The following is a 21,872-nucleotide window of genomic DNA, read 5'->3' as shown; positions in this document are numbered from 1 at the left end:
CTGCTATCCTTTGGATGAGAATGTACCTCAGTTTCAATGTTGTTTACTCTCACAAAATCTGTCTGTTTTTTAGCAGTAACCAACACAATCTTACACTCAATTTGTGCAAATGTGTACAAAAAGTAGTTCAGCAGATTTTGTGCATTTTTGTTTGGCTTAAAAAATACAGACATTTTTGTGCGACTTCATTCACAGGAAAACACATTTATTTGGGGAAAACTTCGGAAACAACATTTTGCTCTAATAAAGTTATTAGAGTAATGCATGATGGGCAATGGTGTCCTACACTGACACATTTATTTATTTATATAACAAAATGCAAATGCGTTAACAACCCAATATTGTTAATCAACCAGGTTGTCACCAAAATAATTAGAATATAATAGTAGCCTTACATTGTTTTGTTTTTTATTAATGCCAATACTGTTTTCTATGCTTGTTTTCACTTAATACTTTGGGATACTGGTTCACTTGTAGTCAGAAAGGCCCTTTTTCCATGTAGGCAACAGTAGGCCTACACAATTTTCTTCATTTCACATTTCATGGAGCCAACATTACACAATTTTCTTCATAATGCTTTTAATACAAGGCTTCACTTTTTTTTGTGTACATTACATCATTTCTTTCAAAATGCATTTTGTACAAGGCTATGTGGAATTTTATTAGAGTTGCCAGATTGGTGAAAAAAAATTGTGCTATTGATCGGGGAATGGGGATACATTTTTATAATGGTAAATTATAATACACACCATAATACACACACACGCACAGAAACCCTTATACACATATACACACACTCTGTTTGTACTCATGTTATAGCCAACTCTTGACTTTTGTATGAATTATTTCTAATAAAATATTTGTATATAGTATATAAGATAATGTATTCATTATCTTTAAACTTGTTAAATGTTTGTAGTTTGCATGTTTCAGTAATGATTAACATGGTTAAATAGTCATAAATGTCTGCTTGATTTAGCTTTTGGTATATTTGGCATTTTTATACATATTCTGTATTTCCACTGAAGAAACAATAATTAATCAACACACTACTGTAAATAAATGGACACTAACTGTTATACAATGGAAATTGCTCGCCGTAAATAAATGGACACTAACTGTTATACAATGGAAATTGCTCTCCGTAAATAAATGGACACTAACTGTTATACAATGGAAATTGCTCTCCGTAAATAAATGGTGAGAAATGCTCATCCTGAAATCATTTGGCTATGGGTTTCACATAATAATGATACAAGTTATATCACCTTCAAAAGGGTTTATTAACAACCTCTGTGATATAAGATGTTTGGAATAGTGGCATAGGAGAGTCTGAAATTAATTAAATACCCTAACCATAAGCTATGTTCAATGTCAACTGCAATTTCCTGTGAGAAATGTTCAGTCTGAAGCCATTCGGCTATGGGTTTCACAGCCCTATAATAATGATACAAGTTATATCACCTTAAGGGTTTATTTACAACCTCTGGGGTATAAGTTATGTAGGAGAGTCTGACATATAACCCCTAACTTGAGTTAAGTCTTCGCCAGTGAGAACCAAGAGGGGCCTAGCTTCGTCCTTTATGACTGGGAAAGGCCTTGATTCTAGATCAAAAATTATTCCTATTACTGGTTTACATCCTAAAAAAGAATAGTTGTGTTTTTTTGCTTAACACACTTACATTATTTGTCTACCCATGTGATGTGGATCATTGTCAGGTTATTTTATATTTAAGCTTCAGTAACAAAAGAACACTATGGTTGTAATAACACTTTAAACAGGTCGTTTGTAAATGTGTAGAATGTGTTTGTTTTGGGTCCACACTGGTAAGTTAACTTATGTAAAATGTCACAGAGGATTTTCTTCTGAATAACTGGTCAGAACATAGCACTTTCCATTCAGCTTCAGGCAACTTTGATGTAAGGCATGATCACACCTGTAGTGATCACTTCTATCTGTCATGCCCATTGTTGCTTATCCATTGTTCACGAGATATATCAATGTAATTACACCCAACACAATGTTGAAAAACAGAATGCTTCCCACCACTAGATCATATTTAGATTTTTTTGTTTCACCTTTATTTAACCAGGTAGGCCAGTTGAGAACAAGTTCTCATTTACAATTGCGACCTGGCCAAGATAAAGCAAAGCAGTTCGACACATACAACAACACAGAGTTACACATGGAGTAAAACAAGCATACAGTCAATAATACAGTAGAAAAATACATCCATATACAATGTGAGCAAATGAGGTGAGATAAGGGAGGTAAAGGCAAAAAAGGCCATGGTGGCAAGGTAAATACAATATAGCAAGTAAAACACTGGAATGGTAGATTTGCAGTGGAAGAATGTGCAAAGTAGAAATAGAAATAATGGGGTGCAAAGGAGCAAAATAAACAAATAAATAAATACAGTAGGGGAAGAGGTAGTTGTTTGGGCTAAATTATGGATGGGCTATGTACAGGTGCAGTAATCTGTGAGCTGCTCTGACAGCTGGTGCTTAAAGCTAGTGAGGGAGATAAGCGTTTCCAGTTTCAGAGATTTTTGTAGTTCGTTCCAGTCATTGGCAGCAGAGAACTGGAAGGAGAGGCGGCCAAAGGAGGAATTGGCTTTGGGGGTAACCAGAGAGATATACCTGCTGGAGCGCATGCTACAGGTGGGTGCTGCTATGGTGACCAGCGAGCTGACATAAGGAGGCACTATACCTAGCAGGGTCTTGTAGATGACCTGGAGCCAGTGGGTTTGGCGACGAGTATGAGGCGAGGGCCAGCCAACGAGAGCATACAGGTCGCAGTGGTGGGTAGTATATGGAGCTTTGGTGACAAAACTGATGGCACTGTGATAGACTGCATCCAATTTATTGAGTAGGGTATTGGAGGTTATTTTGTAAATGACATAGCCGAAGTCGAGGATCGGTAGGATGGTCAGTTTTACGAGGGTATGTTTGGCAGCATGAGTGAAGGATGCTTTGTTGCGAAATAGGAAGCCAATTCTAGATTTAACTTTGGATTGGAGATGTTTGATGTGAGTCTGGAAGGAGAGTTTACAGTCTAACCAGACACCTAGGTATTTGTAGTTGTCCACATATTCTAAGTCAGAACCGTCCAGAGTAGTGATGCTGGACGGGCGGGCAGGTGCAGGCAGCGATCGGTTGAAGAGCATGCATTTAGTTTTACTTGTATTTAAGAGCAGTTGGAGGCCACGGAAGGAGAGTTGTAATGGCATTGAAGCTATAACTAGACGTGAGCTGGACGTGATCCCAACACTGCCACCAATGTAGCCAAAGAAATAGAAAGCTGCAACAGGGACTCTAACCAGGGTTCATATGTGGCAAAGTGAGCTCCAACGACCGTTGCCATGAAATCCTAGTAAGCCAACAGTGCTGGCATATGCCTTGTTACAATAGCCTAAGTACATAACATGATTGACACGACCATAAAAATTATAATGAAACAGCCTTGGAAGTGCCATAAGTGTAAGCCAACATAATTAACTATTTTACATGAACCTATTTAACTGTATTGATATTACTTAATTGATCATATTCCAGACTCTTTATAGTTGCAAATATGGTATTTGCATTTATAGTTGCATTTATTTCTGAATTAATTTCCCATCATGAATAAATGGTTACAATATTTTTCATACAGATTGTAAATGTAAGGGTGGTGGTGTTGCTGTAAATGTAAAAGACAAGTTCTCGGTGGTCGTTCTGACTTCTGTTACTAAACCTAAGCAATTTGAATATCTGTCTTTGAACCTAAAGCTTGGCTCATCTTTAAATATTGTTGTATCTTTCTGTTATACACCTCCATCTGCTACTGTTGGCTCTCTGGATTGTATTTTCAAATTGTTATCACAGAATGTCAATTCTGAGTTTGTCCTGATGGGTGATCTTAATCAAGACTGGCTAACATCTAGCTCTGATCAACTTAAAATGCTGTGCAATACCTACAATCTCACTCAGATTGTCAACAGTGTAACTAGGTTGAATATAAAATATCCTCTGAAATCCTCTTTGATTGATTTGATCTTAACCAATACTCCTCATCGTTTTAATGCTTCTGGTATTTTTGCAAATGACATAAGTGATCACTGTGCTATTGCCTGTGTGAGATATGGTAAAATTCCTAAGAAATCTCCATGTGTTTTTACGAAAAGAAACTGGAAGCGGTTTGATGTTCAAGTTTTTTTACATGATGTATCTAGCATTGAATGGAATAGAGATGGAATTGCCTTTTCTTACTTCCACAACGCATTCCAGGATGTATGCAATAGGCATGCCCCTTTAAAAAAATGCAGGGTTAAGGGCAGAGAGAACCCTTGGTTTACTAAGGAACTTACAAAAATCATAAGGGAACGAAATTCTATGTGGCCTAAAGCAAGAGGGACTGGTTTGGCAGATGATTGGATGGCTTTTAAACGTCTTCGAAATATGGGTGTGGCTATGATCCGTAAATTGAAAGCATACCACTACCTGAAATCTACTTAAATAATCCATCCAAATTTTGGCAAGTAGTGAAAGGTTTGGAGTGCAGAAAAGATACACAGCTTCCTAAACAATTGTTGGTCGACACACAGATTGTAACTGAGAGAACCTCGATTCTGAAAGCCTTGAACCAGCATTTTTTAGATGCAGGCAGTTTATTTGAAAAAAGGTCAAAGGTATAATTGAGCCCCCTATAAATTTACCTGACACCCCTGTGCACTCCTTCACCAGGTTCTCCTTTTCATCCTTCTCTGTTTCAGAAGTGTGTAAAGCCCTGAAAGAAATTGATTTTAAAAAATCCCCTGGCCCTGATGAACTAGACCCCCGCCTCCTACACCTAGCCACAGACATCATTGCTCCCCCTTAACATGTATTTTTAACCTTACGCTTGATGTTAAGGAAATCCCCAAGTTATGAAAATCTGCTTTTGTACTGCCTCTCCTGAAAGGTGGAGATCCCTCGCTACTTGACAACTATCAACCCATATCAAAATTGTCTGTACTGTCAAAGGTACTGGAGTCCTTAGTTAGTAGGCAGCTAAATACCTACTTCCAAGAAAACAACATCTTAAATGGAATGTAATCAGGTTTTAGGTCTGGACACAGCACTGTTTCAGCAACATTGAAGGCATTAAATGATATCCACTGTGCTCTTGATAAGAAGTTACATTGTGTGTCTGTTTTTATAGATTTGTCGAAGGCTTTTGACACCGTGGACCATGCTGTGTTAGTGCAAAGGTTAAAATGTTGTGGAATTACTGGTCATGCTCTAGATTGGTTTATAAATTACCTATCAAATCGTACACAATGTGTAATGGCGGATGGTTGTAAATCTGAGTCCATAGAGGTGTGCTCAGGTGTCCCGCAAGGTTCTATTTTGGGCCCACTGTTGTTAATTTTGTATATCAACAACATTGATGTTTCTTATTGAAACAGCGGATGTTCATTTTTATGCAGATGATACTGTTCTTTATTCAAGTGGTAGTAGTTTATCTTTAGCTTTTGAAAATGCCCAAAGAGCATTTAACATCATACAACAGAATCTGTATGATTTAAAGTTGATTCTAAATTCGGGTAAAACAAAATGCATGGTATTTTCAAATGCCAGGCATGTTAAAAATCATGTCATTGCTACATTGGCTGGACATACTATAGAGCAAGTTAAAGTGTACAAATATTTGGGTGTGTGGGTTGATGATAAGCTGAGCTTCACTGTGCATGTAGAGAACTTGATAAGGAAGCTCAAGCTGAAAATAGGATTTTATTACCGGCATAAGGCTTGTTTTTTTTTTGAGGCTAGGAAGGAGCTGGTACGATGTACATTACTGTCGTTTTTAGATTTTAGTGATGTTATATATATGCAGGCCTCAGCCACTACCCTGAGAGCACTTGATTCAGTGTATCATGCAGCTCTCAGGTTCATTACAAATCAGAAACGTCTAACACATCATTGTGATCTCTACAGCGCTGTTGGCTGGTCGTCATTGACCTTGCGTAGGCTTAAACACTGGTATACACTGATTTATAAGGCCATATTGGGTAAAATGCCATTTTATCGCTTCTTTTTTAGTCAGGTCAGTAAATAAATATCAATTACGGTCCCATTCTGATTTGCTTCTAACAGTACCAAAAATGAGAACAGGTCATGGTAGAAATAGTTTTAGTTGCTTAGCACCGTGGTCCTGGAATTCTCTCCTGAACATTTTAAAATGTGATGATCTAGTTTCGTTGGTGGAGTTTAAACACTTGATCGATGTATATATCATAGAAGAGTGTAATTGTTTTTAGGCCAGCTGTTTTTAGTCAAGGTGTTTGTGTTTTTAATGTAATATGTAATTGTTGTACTGTATGTGTGTTTATAATTTTGTTTAATGTTGTGTTAGTGTATGTAAGTTGTTTTGTCTGAAACGTTGTTCCCCCTGCTGCTATTGGACCAGTTCTCTCTTGGAAAAGAGATATTATCTCAATGAGAAAAAACCTATATAAATAAAGGTAAAATTTAAAAATTTAAAAATTAAAATGTAGCCCCATTCCCCAATCAAATACCTTCGTTGATACAAAAAAAAAAGACGAAATACAGCTTTTGATTCCAATCTAGCAACCTTCATAACATCCGACATAGCACCAGTATCCCAAAGTATTAAGTGAAAACAAGCATAGAAAACAACATTGGGACTAGTAAAAAATTAAATAAGGCTACGTAAGAATAAATCAATGTGGGACACAATTACATTTTTTCCTATGAATGAAGTCGCACAAAAATGTGTGTCTTTTCCTACGAGTTAAGTCGCACAAATTTTTTTATAGTCTCACACGAATTAAACCACACAAAAATGCACGAAATCTGCTGAAACACTTTTTGTACATATTTACACGAACTGAGTGTGAGATTGTGTGTTTCAATAACAGCAGAGGAGAGGTGAGAGAGACGGGCTGTACAAAGCCTCTCTGTTCAAAAGACATGTGGAATGGAGAAATTCATTTGGGTGTAATCCTCACACGTTTGTATGCCTGTGTTCTATCTAAGTGTATGTGTTTCTCTTCTCCTCTTCCCTGTGTGTTTCAGATTCATCCTAGGACCTAACAAAGAGTTCCCTCGCAGGCTCCCAGCCAGGATCCCCTCCCTCCAAATGGACTAAAACCATTACATCAGCGACGACTGACTGGATTACCTGTGACCGCAAAAAGGATATCCTCTGAAATAAAACAGCTTTGCTAGCGTGGTGCCAAGGATTTTAGACCAGACTAATCCCCTTTTTGATCAATGAGCCTCACGTCGGTGAGACTCCACAACAACAACCATGGCCAATTTCCCACATGCTCTTTTTTTCTCCCCTTCAAAACGAAAACAGCTTAGCCGGGGTTATTTAGATGTTGTAAAAACGTTATTTGAAAACACTAACGCCTCCCGGAAGGTAAACTGGATGATCCTCACTGAGACTCAGTGCTACTGAGCAGGGGATCCTACAGGATCAGTGGCACATTGGAGGGACATTATGTGGGGATTGCTTTTACCTATTTCATCATCCTTGTCAACGGCATCCATCTTAGAAGCGACATCTCAGCATGCCAGCTTTCCTGTGACTGTGTGGAGCCTGGGCAGTGACCCTGACTGCTGTTCACTCTGCCTACGCAACGCAATGCCGCAGGAACAACAACGAGCGCTGAGTAAACAGACACTGAGAGGTCACAGGGGTCAACCCGGGGGCCCACAGTCACTGTCCATGATTGACATATCAGTCAGAAGTCTTCTTTGTTGGCATGCTCTATGTAATTCATTGGAGCTTTTTCTTTGTACGTAAGATGCTTTGTGTATATATACATATATAAATACAGTACATATAAAAAGAGTATGTGGGCTCCCTTATACAGTGAACAAAATATTCTGCACGGAGATCCTTTTGTGGGATTCTTCATTTCTGTCCCTGATTATGAAGTACAGTGAATTCCTAGTCAAAGGTAGTGGTTGAATCTCCTCTCTGTGTATAGGACTGTTTGCAGTGTTTGCTTGTATTGAGAATCTCTGGAATAGCCTTACAGGATCATCATGAGAAAGTATTGGTCTCATTCACCATTCTGCGATGTACTTGGAGGATAGGAATCTCTTTAGCTTCTGTAAAGATGATAAAAACACTGTACAGAACTGTCTAACAAAACAAACTATAATCAACAGCGACCCACGTCCTCTTTTCTGTGCTAAATTAGAGATAACAGTGCAACTGGGCCCAGTATCTGAGAGTTAACGCCTGTTCTTATTTCATTTCCTGTGTCTGCTATGGAGAATGAGTGTGGACTTGGCTGTCAATCAATTAAATGTATTTATAAAGCCCTTTTTACATCAGCCGATGTCACAAAGTGCTATACAGAAACCCAGCCTAAAACCCCAAACAGCAAGCAATGCAGATGTATAAGGTGAGCCTAGTGGTTAGACCGTTGGGCCAGTAACCGAAAGGTTGCTAGATAAAATCCCCAAACTGACAAGGTAAAAATCTGTTGTTCTGCCCCTGAACAAGGCAGTTAACCCACTGTCCCTATGCCGTCATTGTAAATAAGAATTTGTTCTTAACTGACTTGCCTAGTTAAATAAAGGTTAAATAAAAAAATAAAAAGAAGCATGGTGGCTAGGAAGAAACCTAGAGAGGAACCAGGCTCTGAGGGGTGGCCAGTCCTCTTCTGGCTGTGCCGGGTGGAGATTATAACAGCACATGACCAAGATGTTCAAACGTTCATAGATGACCAGCAGGGTTGTTGTGTGTAGATTCCACACTGACACAGTTGGCAGGTTTCCATTGACCCAGGTTTATCTGACAAAAGCAATGTCTCTCAAAAAATCATTGCAACATTTGTAATGGCAGATGTAGGAGACATTTTCTAAAGATCAAATACATTTTTATCAGTTCGACAGTTTCCTTACTGCAACAATTGATGATGGAAACTGTGTTTTTTGAATAAAATATGATTGCTGAATAATTTTGAAGGTACGCGGGACACGTGATGTTATCGTGTAACTATTAAACTTCACTCCACATTTAATTGTAAATGCCTACTGCTTGCAAAATCCATTTATTCAACTAGAAAAATAATGTTTCTTTGCAAGACAAAGATTGTCTTGACTTTCAAGAATGCCTGAATTGCTTTACATTGCAATTTGAAGTTTCACCATCAAATAGTTTCAGGTCTCTACTAGGCCTACATGACTACAATGGCACGGACTGTGGCGATAAGTAGGCACCAGAATTATTAGAATATGGCAAATATTAGTCAATTCTTGCATTCTATTCATGCTGGCTTTTGCGGGCTACCTGCTGTAACGTCATTACGTCCAGCTGTTTTTTTCGACATGGCAGTAGACTGGAAACGCACTGTGGCATGCAATTGTCGCATCTACAGTACTTTCTATGCGAACATTCTAAATGTTGACAAAAATTCACTGGACAAGTTAAGGGAAACCTAGCTATTGAAAGCCTTTCCAATGGAGATATTGAAAAAGACATTGAGAAAGTATTAGCCACATTCGACAGACATGCAATACCCCAATTAGATATATACATACTACCTTATCAGAATTAAAACAATTTCCTATACTGAATTGCCTGTCTCATTTTCCAAAAGATTTACTGTTTTAATGTAGATTTTTTTTTCTTAATATGTGGTGCGTACGTTCCATCTATATTATGAACAGATATGTACTCTACCATTCGTCTGAGTGAACAACACGTCAACAACACCAGTCATGACTGGTGGAAATATGCATACAAACAGACATGCTCACACACGCACACACACACAAATTCATCTCTGATTGTTCATTTACAAAACTCCCTTTGTGCCAAAGAGAATTTATCAAAATAGCACATTCAATAAATGTATGCAATTAGAATAAAGATTTCCAATATCTTTCCAGGGAAAGTACCTGATGATTTTTTATATCAACTCCTCCCCGCTCCACCAGCTATATCTGTTGATGCAGCGTTGTCTGATCGCCCTACAGACACACTTGTATATATTAGTCATTTAGAAATGCATCTTTTTTTGTGCCATTTGGTTCCTCACTGAACAATCACAGAAGGTATTAAACCGAGAGACACATCAATCTCCCTGCGGTATTGCCAGAATCACACAGTCGGATACAGATGTAGGATCTTAATTTGAACCAGTTTGCTACAGCAGGAAAATAATCCTGCATAACCAGGAAATTTGAAATATTATGTGGATTATAATTAATGAAAACATTTTGTTGGGGTTGATATATTTTGCATTAGGGCAAATCAAGTCTGACATTTTGAAGTGAAAATTACGAACATTAGAACCCTTTTTAAACCTTGAATACACTACAAGTTTGCAGTTCCTGATGTGCAGTAAAATTCCCAACATTAAAATCCTACATTTGTATACAGAGAGAGATCCAGAGAGAGAGAGGGAATGTGTGTTTTCTTCCTCAATGAGCCGTTCCCATTCCCCTCTTTGTTTGTTTCATATCTAATAGGATTCGGAGCGTCCCGTAGTCTCACTGTGTCTGTACAGAACAACAGGACTGAGCGTGTGTATGGCAGTGTGTGTGTAGAGAGAGGAGCGAGAGAATCCAGTTCATACATTTTATGAAAAAAAGATATGGCACTGTGAAGATTATCCTTAAATGTATGAGGATGGACAAATCAATGTTTTGTTTCTCTCCGTGTTTATGCTGGTTCTAAAGTAGATTGTGGTTAATGGGTGCTCTGGGATGTGCTGGAAGAGAAGTAGAGATACCGTTCATTCTTCCCTCCCTTTTATTCACTCCACTCCTTTTTAGGTGGAGTAGAGCAGAACACACCCTGCATAGATAACAGACCTCGCTTCTCTCCCTCTCCGCATTATTATGACTATTTCACAGGAGACACATTGGTAACCCTTTATTTCCATTTGTAGGTGCTCTATAGACTATCAGAAACATTTCAACTATCTACTAACACTAGCTCTAACCCTAACCTTAACCCGTCTCCTAACCCTAAACTTAACCTTTACCCTAACTCTTACTCTAAACATTACCCTAACCCTAACTGTAACCTTAACAAGCAGTTGCTTATCAACAGATTGTTTGTTGATAGTATGACAGATGGAAAATCCGGACTATCCAAATAAAATGTGACCCACACATCAATCACCAGCACATCAATCTCTCAGCACAGAGATGATCGAACACTACACTGGTTAATCAAGTGTTCAATGGGATGGATTGAAGTCTTTCAACACAACTTCCATTAACTTTCTACAGGTACAACAACAACTACTATGGTTGGCTATATCTGGTAAATCCACTTTCTATCAGACTGTAACTCATGAGTTCAATGATTCATGAGTTCACTCTGTGGAAGGTAGTCTTGAGTTCAGTGTCTTCAAAGCCTGTAAGGTAGTCCTTAATGTACTGTATAACCACAGTAATAGGCACCATGACTCATCCCAAATGTCAGCTTTCCACTGATCTCTTCCGGACACAGACATCTAAAGGCCCCCAAACATAATTAATAACCTCAAACTTCTTCTTAATGATAGCTGTTCAGTGGCTGACACGTCCAACTTTGATGCCTAGTTATTAGCCCAGATCCATTTGTTGAGGAAATTACACCGGAGAAAGGAAGCGGCCACAGTATAGTAGATTTTGAGTTCTTTATCAAAGAGCAGCAAATGTGAAATGGGCCATTATTATTATAGCAGGAGTGTCAGCACAGCTGTCATGACTAAGCTACTGTAGTGTAGAACAGAGAGCTGAAGTCTTTATTCACTCCAACAGGAAATTGCAGTCAACTTGATGTATGAACAAAAACCTTTGAATAATTGTGAAGATGTAAATGTAGTTACATTAGTCTATGATTGGTAGTATGTGTGTTGATATTTTGCTATAAAATGTAATTATCCCTTATATAGATTAAAATCAAATCAAATCCAATTTTATTTGTCACATGTGCCGAATAAAACACCTTACAGTGAAATGCTTACTTACAAGCCCTTAACCAACAATGCAGTTTTAAGAAAATACAAAAAAAAATTAAAGTAAGAGATAAGAACAACAAATAATTAAAGAGCCGCATGTTCTTAATGTCGTCGTTCATTCACGACTTGGTGAAGCATAAAATATTACAGTTTTTAATGTCCCGTTGGTAGGATATACATGCCTTCAGTTCATTCATTCATTCTAGCGATTGAACATTATCTAGCAGAATGGAGGGCAAGGGCAGATTAACCACTCGTCGCCTGGTCCTCACAAGGCACCCTGATCTTTGCCTCAAAATCTACGTTTCCTTCTCCAGCGAATCACGGGGATCGGAGCCTGGTCGGGTGTCAACAGTATATCCCTCGCAGTCGACTCTGATGTTTGGAAGCTCTTTTCGGTCATAGGAGACGGTAGCAGCAACATTACGTACAAAACAAATTACGAACAACACGGAAAAACAAACAAAATAGCATGATTGGTTGAGGGCCGCTAAGACGGCAGCGCTACCCACCGGGCCATCACTAACCCCGACGGCTCACTCTGTATAATGGACTTCTCAGAATTCTTCAGAAACTATTCAGACCACTTTACTTTTCCACATTTTGTTAGGTTACAGCCTTATTCTAAAATGTATTAAATTGTTTTTTCCCCCTAATCAATCTACTCACATTACTCCATAATGACAAAGCAAAAGCAGATTTCTAGAAATATTTGCAAATTTGCTAAAATTAAACACAGATATCACATTTACATAAGTATTCAGACCCTTTACTCAGTACTTTGTTGAAGTACCTTTGGCAGCAATTACAGCCTCGAGTCTTCTTGGGTATGACGCTACAAGCTTGGAACACCTGTATTTGGGGAGTTTCTCCTATTCTTCTCTGCAGATCCTTTCAAGCTCTGTCAGGTTGAATGGGAAGCATTGCTGCACAGCTATTTTCAGGTCTCTCCAGAGATGTTCCATCGGGTTCAAGTCCGGGCTTTGGCTGGGCCGCTCAAGGAAATTCAGAGACTTGTCCTGAAGCCACTCATGCGTTGTCTTGGCTGTGTACTTAGGGTCTTTGTCCTGTTGGAAGTTGAACCTTTGCCCCAGTCTGAGGTCCTGAGCGCTCTGGAGCATGTTGTCATCAAGGAGCTCTCTGTACTTTGCTCCGTTCCTCTTTGCCTCGATCCGGACTAGTCTCCCAGTCCCTGCCGCTGAAAAACACCCCACAGTATGATGATGCCACCACCATGCTTCACCGTAGGGATGGTGCCAGGTTTCCTCTAGACGTGACGCTTAGCATTCAGGCCAGAGAGTTCAATCTTGGTTTCATCAGACCAGAGAATCTTGTTTCTCAAGGTCTGAGAGTCTTTAGGTGCCTTTTGGCAAACTCCAAGTGGGCTGTCATGTGCCATTTACTGAGGAGTGGCTTCTGTCTGGCCACTCTACCATAAAGGCCTGATTGGTGGAGTGCTGCAGAGATGGTTGTCCTTCTGGAAGGTTCTCCCATCTCCACAGAAGAACTCTGAAGCTCTGTCAGAGTGACCATATGGTTCTTCGTCACCTCCCTGACCAAGGCCCTTCTCCCCCGATTGCTCATTTTGGCCAGGCGGCCAGCTCTAGGAAGCGTCTTGGTAGTTCCAAACTTCTTTTATTTAAGAATGATGGATGCCACTGTGTTCTTGGGGATCTTCAACGCTGCAAAAAATGTTTGGTACCCTTCCCCAGATCTGTGTATCAACACAATCCTGTCTCTGAGCGCTACGGACAATTCTTTCGACCTCAGGGCTTGGTTTTTGCTCTGACATGCACTGTCAACTGTGGGATTTTATATAGACAAGTGTGTACCTTTCCAAATCATGTCCAATCAATTGAATCTACCACAGGTGGGCTCCAATCAAGTTGTAGATACATCTCAAGGATGATCAATGGAAATAAGATGCACGTGAGCTCAACTATCGAGTCTCAAGGCAAAGGGTCTGAATACTTTTTTATTTAATAAAAAAAATATATATATTTAACTAGGCAAGTCAGTTAAGAATAAATTCTTATTTACAATGACGGCCTAGGAACAGTGGGTTAACTGCCTTTTATCAGGGGCAGAACGACAGATTTTTACCTTGTCAGCTCAAGGATTCGATCTAGCAACCTTTTGGTTACTGGCCCAGCACTCTAACCACTAGGCTACCTGCATTTACTTACATAAATGTGCTTTTTTTGCTTTTTATTGTTAATACATTTGCATAAAATTCTGTTTTCACTTTGTCATTGTGGGGTATTGCGTGCAGATTGGTAAGGATTATTTCTATTTAATTCATTTTAGAATACGGCTGTAACATAACAAAATTTGGAAAAAGTCAAGGGGTCAGAATACTTTCCGAAGGCACAGTACATTATTATTGGTCTGAGTGTCTAACACAGCAAGCATGCTCTCAGGAGTGAAAAACAAATGGTTTTTATTGGAAACACTTCTTATGAAAAGACACCCAATTCCATTTGAGTTGATTTTATAGATTTATTCTGCAAACTTTTTTTGTCACTAAACTTCTTAGGATTCATCTTTTTGTTCATTCATTATCCATACATACCTACTATTGCCCTTCATCGGGTAATTATGAGAGGATAAATGCAATTATGCCCAATTCCAATTATATCCTCAGCCAATAGGCTGTTTGGATTTGGGTAGTATGTAAATGAGCATCACAAGGGCATGCAGGGAGTGGTGATGGAAATAAGTCTGGGCAGGAGGGGACTGTAGCACCCTGGAAGGGAAGACATGCTGTTGGATTCAGAATACGTAGGTGAAATATAAGGACTAAATCAAATCAAAATCACATTTTATTGGTTGCTTACACAGTTTAGCAGGTGTTATGGCAGGTGCAGCAAAATGCTTATGTTCATAGCTCCTATCAATCAATGCAGTAAATGTCAACCAGCACACAAAACTCACATTTTTTTAATCATAAAAAATGTAGTACAGCAGTAGATATATAAATAGCTATTATTAAATTAACCACTGTTCAATGACTATGTACATAGGGCAGCAGTCCCTAAGGTGCAGGGTAGAGTACCTGGTGGCAGCCAGCTAGTGACAGTGACTGAGGGGCAGGCTAGGGCACTGGGCAGAGGGCAGGGTACTGGGGGGAGGCCGTCTTGTGGTGGCTGTTTATCAGTCTTTCGGTCCCAGCTTTGATGTACCCGTACTGTCTCCTCCTACTACTGACACTCTTCTCACTTTTCAGAATTCAAATAAACGTGACATGTTTCGTAAAAAGGAACTATATAGTTGTCATAATTTTGCTATGAATTACTATAATGTGCTGTCTGTAAAGTATCGTCCAGCTGCCTGCCTTGCAAATCACCATAACATAACGACAAGGATAGAAAAGGGCAAAACAACAGTCTCTATAGAGCAGGAAGAAGATAGTCACTGTGGCAGATACAACAGAATGTTAACATGGTATGGTGCAAAAATCTATTTACTGTAGATGTATCCCCATGACAGATCCCTAGCATGACTGTCCAGATTATTTCTATTCTATTTGTATTACCTTCCTCACCTTGTTTTTTCCCAGGCTATCATCCCAAATTGAATGGTGTCTTTGTATCAAGGAGATACCCATTGAATGTGAGATGCTGTTGCCTGAGCCATCAACACAATGGATTCTATTTCTCAGGCAACATCAAGGGACAATGCACTGTACTGATAGACAATAAAACAGGCAGACTGGCTGAAAGGATGGCTGTGTAAACACTGGTTTTATTATGCTTACTGAAGCACAATGTGGATTTCCCGTATAGGTTCTGTTTATTACATTTACACACACATTCTCTGTTATCCAATCAGACATTTGAGGAAAGGTCCAGAATCAAAAGATACGCTGCAGACTCAACGCAACCTACAAGCAGGTAGGTACAGCTAGGGGATATACACTGAGTATGGAAAAGCATTAAGAACACCTGCTCTTTCCATGACATAGATTGAACAGGTGAATCCAGGTGCAACTCAATATTAGGAAGGTGTTCCTAATGTTTGGTATAATCAGTGTATATGATTCTTGACTTGTTTCTCAATGTGTTACCTTAGGTTTAGAAACAATCCTATAGTTGTAATATGTGACACATGCAAGCTATTTGTGAACAGCTCAAGAAAGAGGATCATTTTGGTTGGTGTATTCTAATACTGTCCCTCATGGAGCTATTTGAGAGCAATGGCGCTGGAGGGAATATCAGCCGTTTTGCCGGCTCCTGACCAATTGTATTATTTTGTATATTTTTTACGCTGATCATAACTTGTTTTGTATAGAATGTTTCCTCCACTCTGTCCTATGACCGAAAACAGCTTCTGCACATCAGAACAGCTATCACTAACCTCGTTTTGGATGAGGACTTCTACTTCAATGAGTCGGAGGCTAATGACATATTGATTATCGTGTACAAGACCCAAATGCCTGACACTGAGAAGGAGTGTGGGATACGTGATGAGACTACGTCGGAGTGGATAAACCGCCTACACCGTGCAATCGCAGGAGAACAAACTGGATGAGCTCCGTTGAAGACTATTCAACGTGATCTGAAGAACTGTAATATCCTATGTTTCTCCGAGTCGTGGCTAAACAAGGACATGGTACATTTCTATACATCGACAGGACAGAACGGCAGTGTTGGGGATCTCAGGGGAGGGGGTGTGTGTCACTTTGTTAACAACAGCTGGTACGCAATCTCTAATATTAAGGAAGTCTCGAGGTTCTGTGCGCCTGAGTAAGATTACCTTACCTTAAGCTTTAGAAAATACAATTTACAGGACTGTTTTGCAAGCACAGACTGGAAAATGATTAATTCAATGGTTTACCACATCAGTAACCATCTTTATTAATAAGTGCATCAATGACTTCTTACCCACAGTGAACGTACGTGCGTACATATCCCAACCAGAAGCCATGGAATACAGGCAACATCTGCACTGAGCTAAAGGCTAGAGCTGCCGCTTTCAAGGAGCGGGATAATAGCCCTGACACTTATAAAAAATCCTGCTACGGCCTCCGACGAACCATCAAACAGGAAAAGCGTCAATACAGGACTATAGTCAAATCTTACTACACCAGCTCTGAAGCTTGTCAGATGTGGCAGGGCTTGCAAACAATCACGGATTTGGTATTTGGTATTTGGTATTTTATTAGGATCCCCATTAGTTGTTGCAAATGCAGCAGCTACTCTTCCTGGGGTCCACACAAAACATGAAACATAATACAAGAACAGCTCAAGGACAGAACTACATACATTTTTTTTAAAGGCACACGTAGCCTACATATCAATGCATACACACAAACTATCTAGGACAAATAGGGGAGAGGTGTTGTGCCGTGAGTTGTTGCTTTATCTGCTTTTTGAAACCAGGTTTGCTGTTTATTTGAGCAATATGAGATGGAATGCAATAAGGGCTCTATATAATACTGTACACTTTCTTGAATTTGTTCTGGATTTGGAGACTGTGAAAATACCCCTGGTGGCATGTCTGGGGGGATACGTGTGTGTGTCAGAGATGTGACTAAGTTGACTATGCAAACAATTTGGGACTTTCAACACATTAAAGTTTCTTATAAAAAAGAGAAAGTGATGCAGTCAATCTCTCCTCAACTCTTAGCCAAGAGAGAATGGCATGCATAGTATTTATATCAGCCCTCTGATTACAATTAAGATCAAAACATGCCGCTCTGTTCTGGGCCAGCTGCAGCTTAACTAGGTCTTTGCATGCAGCACTGGACCACAAGACCGGACAATAATCAAGAGTAGACAAAACTAGAGCCTGCAGAACTTGCTTTTTGGAGTGTGGTGTCAAAAAAGCAGAGCATGTCTTTATTACGGCTAGACCTCTGCCAATCTTTACAACTACTGAATCTATAAGTTTTGACCATGACAGTTTACAATCTAAGGTAACGCCAAGTAATTTAGTCTACTCAACTTGTTCAACAGCCACACCATTCATTACCAGATTCAGCTGAGGTCTAGAACTTAAGGAATGATTTGTAACAAATACAATGCTCTTAGTTTTAGAAATGTTCAGGGCCAGTTAATTACTGGCCACCCATTCCAAAACAGACGCAACTCTTTGTTAAGGGTTTCTGTGACTTCATTAGCTGTAGTTGCTGATGAGTATATGGTTGAATCATCAGCATACATGGACACACATGCTTTGTTTAATGCCAGTGGCAGGTCACTGGTAAAAATAGAAACGAGTAGAGGGCCTAGAGAGATGCCCTGCGGTACACCACACTTTACATGTTTGACATTAGAGAAGCTTCCATTCAAGAAAACCCTTTGAGTTCTATTAAATATATAGCTCTGGCAGATGTTGAAAAGCCATAGCACATATGTTTTTCAACATCAGGTTATGGTCAATAATAGCAAAGGCTCCCACAATCTTCTTATGTCAGTGCAGTACATGTTGAGTACCCTTCTCTATAAGCATGCTGAAAGTCTGTTGCTAATTTATTTACAGAGAAATAGCATTGTATTTGGTCAAACACCATTTTTTTCAACAGTTTACTAAGAGGTGGCAGCAAGCTTATAGGTCTGTTGTTAGAACCAGTAATGGCCGCTTTACCACTCTTGGGTAGCGACATTACTTTTGCTTCCCTCCAGGCCTGAGGACAAAGACTTTCCTCTAGGCTCAGATTAAAAATATGACAGATAGTAGTGGCTATAGAGTCAGCTACCATCCTCAGTAGCTTTCCATCTAAGTTGTCAATGCCAGGAGGTTTGTCATTATTGATCGATAACAATAATTATTCCACCTCTCCCACACTGACTTCACAAAATTCAAACTTGCAATGCTTTTCTTTCATTATTAGTTTTTTTTATGCATGAATACAATTGATCACTGTTCGTTGTTGGCATTTCCTGCCTAAGTTTGTCATTAAAATAATCATTAAAATAATTGGCAACATCAAATGGTTTTGTGATGAATAAGCCATCTGATTCAATGAAAGATGGAGTTGAATTTGTCTTTCTGCCCATAATTTCACTTAAAAGTACATTTTCATAATTCTTTATATAATTGATCTTGGCTTCATAATACCATTTCTTCTTCTTCTTGTTGAGTTTAGTCACATAAATTCTCAATTTTCAGTAAGTCAGCCAGTCAGATATGCAGCCAGACTTATTAGCCACTTCTTTATCCCCATCTCTTTCAACAATACAGTTTTTCAATTCCTCGTCAATCCATGGAGCCTTAATAACCTTTTGTCAATAGGGGGAGCTGTTAGCATTATTTTTTTTTTTACATTTCCAAATTAAACTGCCTCGTACTCAATTCTTGATCGTACAATATGCATATTATTGTTATTATTGGATAGAAAACAGTCTATAGTTTCTATAGGAGTTGAAATTTTGTCTCTGAGTGGTACAGAACAATTTCTACAGCACTTTTCATGACAGGGTTCAGATTTCAGAAATTTTTACCTCTGATCTGGGGTCTGTTTATAAGGCCACAGTGAATGCTATGAAGAAACCGACACTACCTACGTCTTCCTCTGGGTGTCTGTACGTCATCACGTTTTCAATGAAGTCTATGGGACGTTCACAGCCATTATAAATGACAAAAATGTACAGAGACCCCTCTTTCTCAACGTGCGCCTCAAGCGTGAAGGCCATCGGACCTGCCTCGTTCCAAATCGTTTTCTAACCAGCAGTATTTCTCCGGTCATGTTTTCAGTCGTTATAGTTGTTAAAAACATCATAATGTAGTGAATTTTAACCGTTTTATATCAATTTATATCCGTTTAGTGCGATTTTGAGGAATTTCTTTGTCGTGCACTCTGAAAGTTTGGACACGCTTTAGGGTGTCGGTCGTTGGTGATGGACAATTCGAAGGACAGAGGACATCTATCGACCAAAAGACGTTTATAACATAGAAAGGATACATTGCCCAAGAATATGATGGAAGATCAGCTCAAAGTAAGCAATATTTAATATGATAAACCGTGTTTCTGTCGAAATATTTTAAACGCATACATCGCCATTTTGTTTGGTATAGCTTCACTTGGCCAACCCTGTATTGAAAAGTAAGGATAATTTTAAAAATGTAAATCAGCGGTTGCATTAAGAACTAATTTGTCTTTCGATTCCTGTCAACCCTGTATTTTTTAGTCAAGTATATGATTAGCTTTTAATTAAACTAGATCACTCTGATAGATGACGTCAGACATATTGAGGCTTGATTTCCTAGTATTTTCATTGTGTAACCACGGTTTTGTATGGCTAAATATGCACCTTTTCGAACAAACTGTATATGTATGTTGTAAAATGATGTTACAGGAGTGTCATCGGAAGAATTCTGAGAAGGTTAGTGAAAAAATTAATATCTTTTGGCGGTGGTTACGTTATAGCGCTCTTTGGCTGGAATCGATGCTCTGGTAACGTTGGAACATGTAGTATGCTAACTTATCGATTTATTGTGTTTTCGCTGAAAAACGCTTAGAAAATCTGAAATATGGTCTGAAATCACAAGAACTGGGTCTTTCCATTGCTATGCTTTGTCTATTTTTATGAAATGTTTTATGATGAGTAAATTGGTCATACACGTTGCTCTATCTAGTAATTCTAGTGGATTTGTGATGGTCGGTGCAATTGTAAACTGTGATTTCTACCTGAAATATGCACTTTTTTCTAACAAAAACTATCCTATACCATGAATATGTTATCAGACTGTCATCTGATGGTTTTTTTTATAGGTTATTGGCTATCAATATCTTAGTTGAGCCGAATTGGTGATAGCACCTGAAGGAGTAAGAAACTGATGGAGTTAGAATAGTGGTGTATTTTGCTAACGTGTTTAGCTAATAGATTTACATATTTTGTCTTCCCTGTAAAACATTTTAAAAATCTGAAATGGTGGCTTTATTCACAAGATCTGTATCTTTCATCTGGTGTCTTGGACTTGTGATTTAATGATATTTAGATGCTACTATCTACTTCTGAAGCTATGCTATCTATGCTAATCAGTGTGTGGGGGGTGGGGGGTGCTCCCGGATCCGGGTTTCTGAGGCAGTAAAAGTTTTAACAGTTCTAACAGTTAGTTTCTTAACAGGTGCATGTTTATCAATAATTGGAAGAAGCAATTTCATAAATTCATCAAGTGCAGCATCTGGATGCTTCTCATTCTCATCATTAATCAGACCAACAAATATTTTTAACATCATCCACATAAGATTCACAGCAAAATATTTTGTATGATCTCTTTATACACTATTTTAGGCCCAGCTGTAGGAAAGGTTTATTTCCTGGATATAGCCACTATATTGTGATCACTGCATCCAATGGGTACGGATACAGGTTTAAAACAAAGTTCTACAGCATTAGTAAAAATGTGATTGATACATGTGGATGATCTTGTTCCTGTAGTGTTCGTAAACAGGTTGATTAGTAGGTTGATTAATAACCTGTACCATATTACAGGCACTGGTTACAGTAAGAAGCTTCCTCTTGAGCGGACAGCTTGATGAAAACCAGTCAATATTCAGGTGCCCAAGAAAGTAGACCTCTCTGCTTACATCACATACACTATCAACCATTTCACTCATATTATTTAGATACTGACTGTTAGCACTTGGTGGCCTATAGCAACACAAGGCTTTAGATGTGCCAAGTGAACCTACAACCACAACACTTCAATAACACTTGACATAAGATCTAAGCATTACAGGGATATTGCTCTGAATATATACAGCAACACCTCCCCCATAAGCATTGCTGTGTCTTCTATAGATGTTATATCCTTGTATTGCTACTGATGTATCATCAAATTAATGATCTAAATGAGCCGTGTGTGTGTGTGTGTGTGTGTGTGTGTGTGTGTGTGTGTGTGTGTGTGTGTGTGTGTGTGTGTGTGTGTGTGTGTGTGTGTGTGTGTGTGTGTGTGTGTGTG

The 21,872-nt window shown here is 38.9% G+C and overlaps 1 protein-coding gene across 2 annotated transcripts in view; it reads left to right on the top strand.

The window, feature by feature from the left end:
- Positions 1 to 15,225, top strand: part of LOC139557440 (chemokine-like protein TAFA-1) — a 272,605-nt gene extending 257,380 nt beyond the window's left edge. For both annotated transcript variants that reach the window (XR_011671393.1, XM_071372259.1), the window contains one exon: positions 7,060 to 15,225. Coding sequence is in view for 1 of the 2 variants with exons in the window: in XM_071372259.1 (XP_071228360.1) it covers positions 7,060 to 7,077 (18 nt within the window). In the remaining variant the exon portion in view is untranslated. The remainder of the gene's footprint in view (positions 1 to 7,059) is intronic.
- The last annotated feature ends 6,647 nt before the right edge of the window (positions 15,226 to 21,872 follow it).

This window comes from Salvelinus alpinus, chromosome 2, assembly GCF_045679555.1.
Source record: "Salvelinus alpinus chromosome 2, SLU_Salpinus.1, whole genome shotgun sequence".
Classification (NCBI taxonomy): domain Eukaryota; kingdom Metazoa; phylum Chordata; class Actinopteri; order Salmoniformes; family Salmonidae; genus Salvelinus; species Salvelinus alpinus.
The sequence above is the reverse complement of the archived record's forward strand: the minus strand, read 5'-3'. Positions and strand labels throughout refer to the sequence as shown.